Source organism: Nymphalis io, chromosome 12 (assembly GCF_905147045.1).
Source record: "Nymphalis io chromosome 12, ilAglIoxx1.1, whole genome shotgun sequence".
NCBI classification, from domain to species: Eukaryota; Metazoa; Arthropoda; class Insecta; order Lepidoptera; family Nymphalidae; genus Nymphalis; species Nymphalis io.
In genome coordinates, this window is record NC_065899.1 from 6,814,018 (window position 1) to 6,815,890 (window position 1,873).

The following is a 1,873-nucleotide window of genomic DNA, read 5'->3' on the forward strand; positions in this document are numbered from 1 at the left end:
ATTTATATATCTATCTTTGTGTATGTACAGTTTACCTTTATATATATGCACAATGCACTCGCCCGTTAGGTCCTGCCAGCATCTTAATGCAGGGTTGTCTGGAAGAGATCACTACTTGAGTGATAAGACCGCCCTTGCACGCATCATGTTGAGGTCCACAATTTTATTTATATAACATCGCTTCTCTTGATTTTTTTTTTTTTTTTTTACTTTTCTTTTTTCGTTGTGAGTGTGTAATAAAGTTATTTAATAATAATAATAACAATACATATGATCAATTATGCAATATGAAAACACTACTTATCAATACAATATTATAATTATAATTATTGAATTATTGTCTCTTTATTTTACAAATTTCGTGCGAAAATATTGTTTTAAAAATTAATCTTAGTTCACCACTGAATTAAGTGAACATGTGAATTAATATAATATGTTTTCCTATAAATAATTATATTTATGGTCGAATTCCAACCAATGAGCGAACGCTAGTTGATATTATTATTTATGCAATATGAAAACAAAACTTATAATCTAAATATTGAAATCAAAATAGCTGTATAATTAGTATATTTAATAGTCATTCAGTATCAATATAAAAAATTGATTAAGTTAAGCACAAAATTTTTGGGTTTCAAGGCTTTTTACTTCAGAATTTATAGACTTGAGCACTGCATTTAATTCTTCAGTAGTCGTGCTGTTCTTCCTCGATAACAACCATTTCTGATTACCACGTAATGAACATTGGTGAAACAGCATATAATCATTGTTCACTTTCATATAAACTCTAGCCTCATACCTGTCTTCTCTGAAATAAATCGTTTCTGGGTCATATACGAAAAATTTCGCTTGGTTATTACCCATCAACATCCCTTTGAATTGTCCTGAATTTCGGTCCATTAAGATCGGATTCTCATCAAAGGAATATGGGTTATTCAATTTGTATGCATCGACATATTTCTGGACATCAGAAGGGGGTGCCTTTTTAATTTCAGTTTTGATGCATGAACTCGAAGGTAACAAGTCCAAGATTATTGCAAATTTGTAAACATTATACCAAGTTCCAATTAGGAAGACGTTATCAAAATGCTCAGAATAGGTATTGATACAACTTTGTTCCACCTCAGTCAACGAGATCACGTTACCGAAAACCGCAAATACAAGTATTGCCATTAGAAAACAAGCCATATTTAACCACACAGCTTAAATACTTGATTCTCAATATAAACATAGTGATGGTACCTTTACATTTATAGTTATAATGAAAATATCATTAATGATAAGCAAAAATATATTGTTGAGTAATTGATATTAGTCTAAGTTGATAATATTTATAATACAAGCAATTCGTCACAACTCAACGCACGAGTAAAATTAGAACTCTGTCGTATAATTGTTTAAACAATAAGATATATAAACATTTGCCAACTGATCTATTTGCTATACATTTATGGTATTTATTTTGAAAAGGATGAAGGTTACTGTGAGTTGTATATAAAAGACAGGTATACTATATATATATATATATAGGCTATCGCTGACTTTTGTAGACAATTCATTGAAAATGAATTCTATATAAACTCGCAGGTGTATATACATTTTATTTGATATTTATCTATAAAAATATAAAATAATTACTGATTCTAAATCACTTAATAGCAACTAAATTACTATATTATTTTAGTTTCAAATTTTAGTTAATTATGTGACTTATCAATTATATTTTTGATACAAATCTACAATATACCGATTTTGATAATATCTGTTTTAGATTGATCGACATCTGTCATCGAACTCAAAGTCAAAGCCAATGTCACAATATTTTATAACATAGGCTAATTCTCCTTTAGTAAGCGTAAATTGATTTGTAGCC

At 28.6% G+C, this 1,873-nt stretch overlaps 1 protein-coding gene across 1 annotated transcript; it reads right to left on the bottom strand.

Annotated features, from left to right (window-relative positions):
* Positions 1 to 612: 612 nt before the first annotated feature.
* LOC126772569 (uncharacterized) lies at positions 613 to 1,203 on the bottom strand. Its single transcript, XM_050492969.1, has one exon. It carries the CDS (start codon positions 1,186 to 1,188, stop codon positions 613 to 615), a length of 576 nt encoding a protein of 191 aa, XP_050348926.1. The 5' UTR covers positions 1,189 to 1,203.
* Positions 1,204 to 1,873: the final 670 nt, after the last annotated feature.

What these genes read in the sequence shown, in the direction of transcription:
- LOC126772569 (XM_050492969.1), bottom strand. Translation starts at nt 1,188, where the DNA reads ATGGCTTGTTTTCTAATGGCAATACTTGTATTTGCGGTTTTCGGTAAC.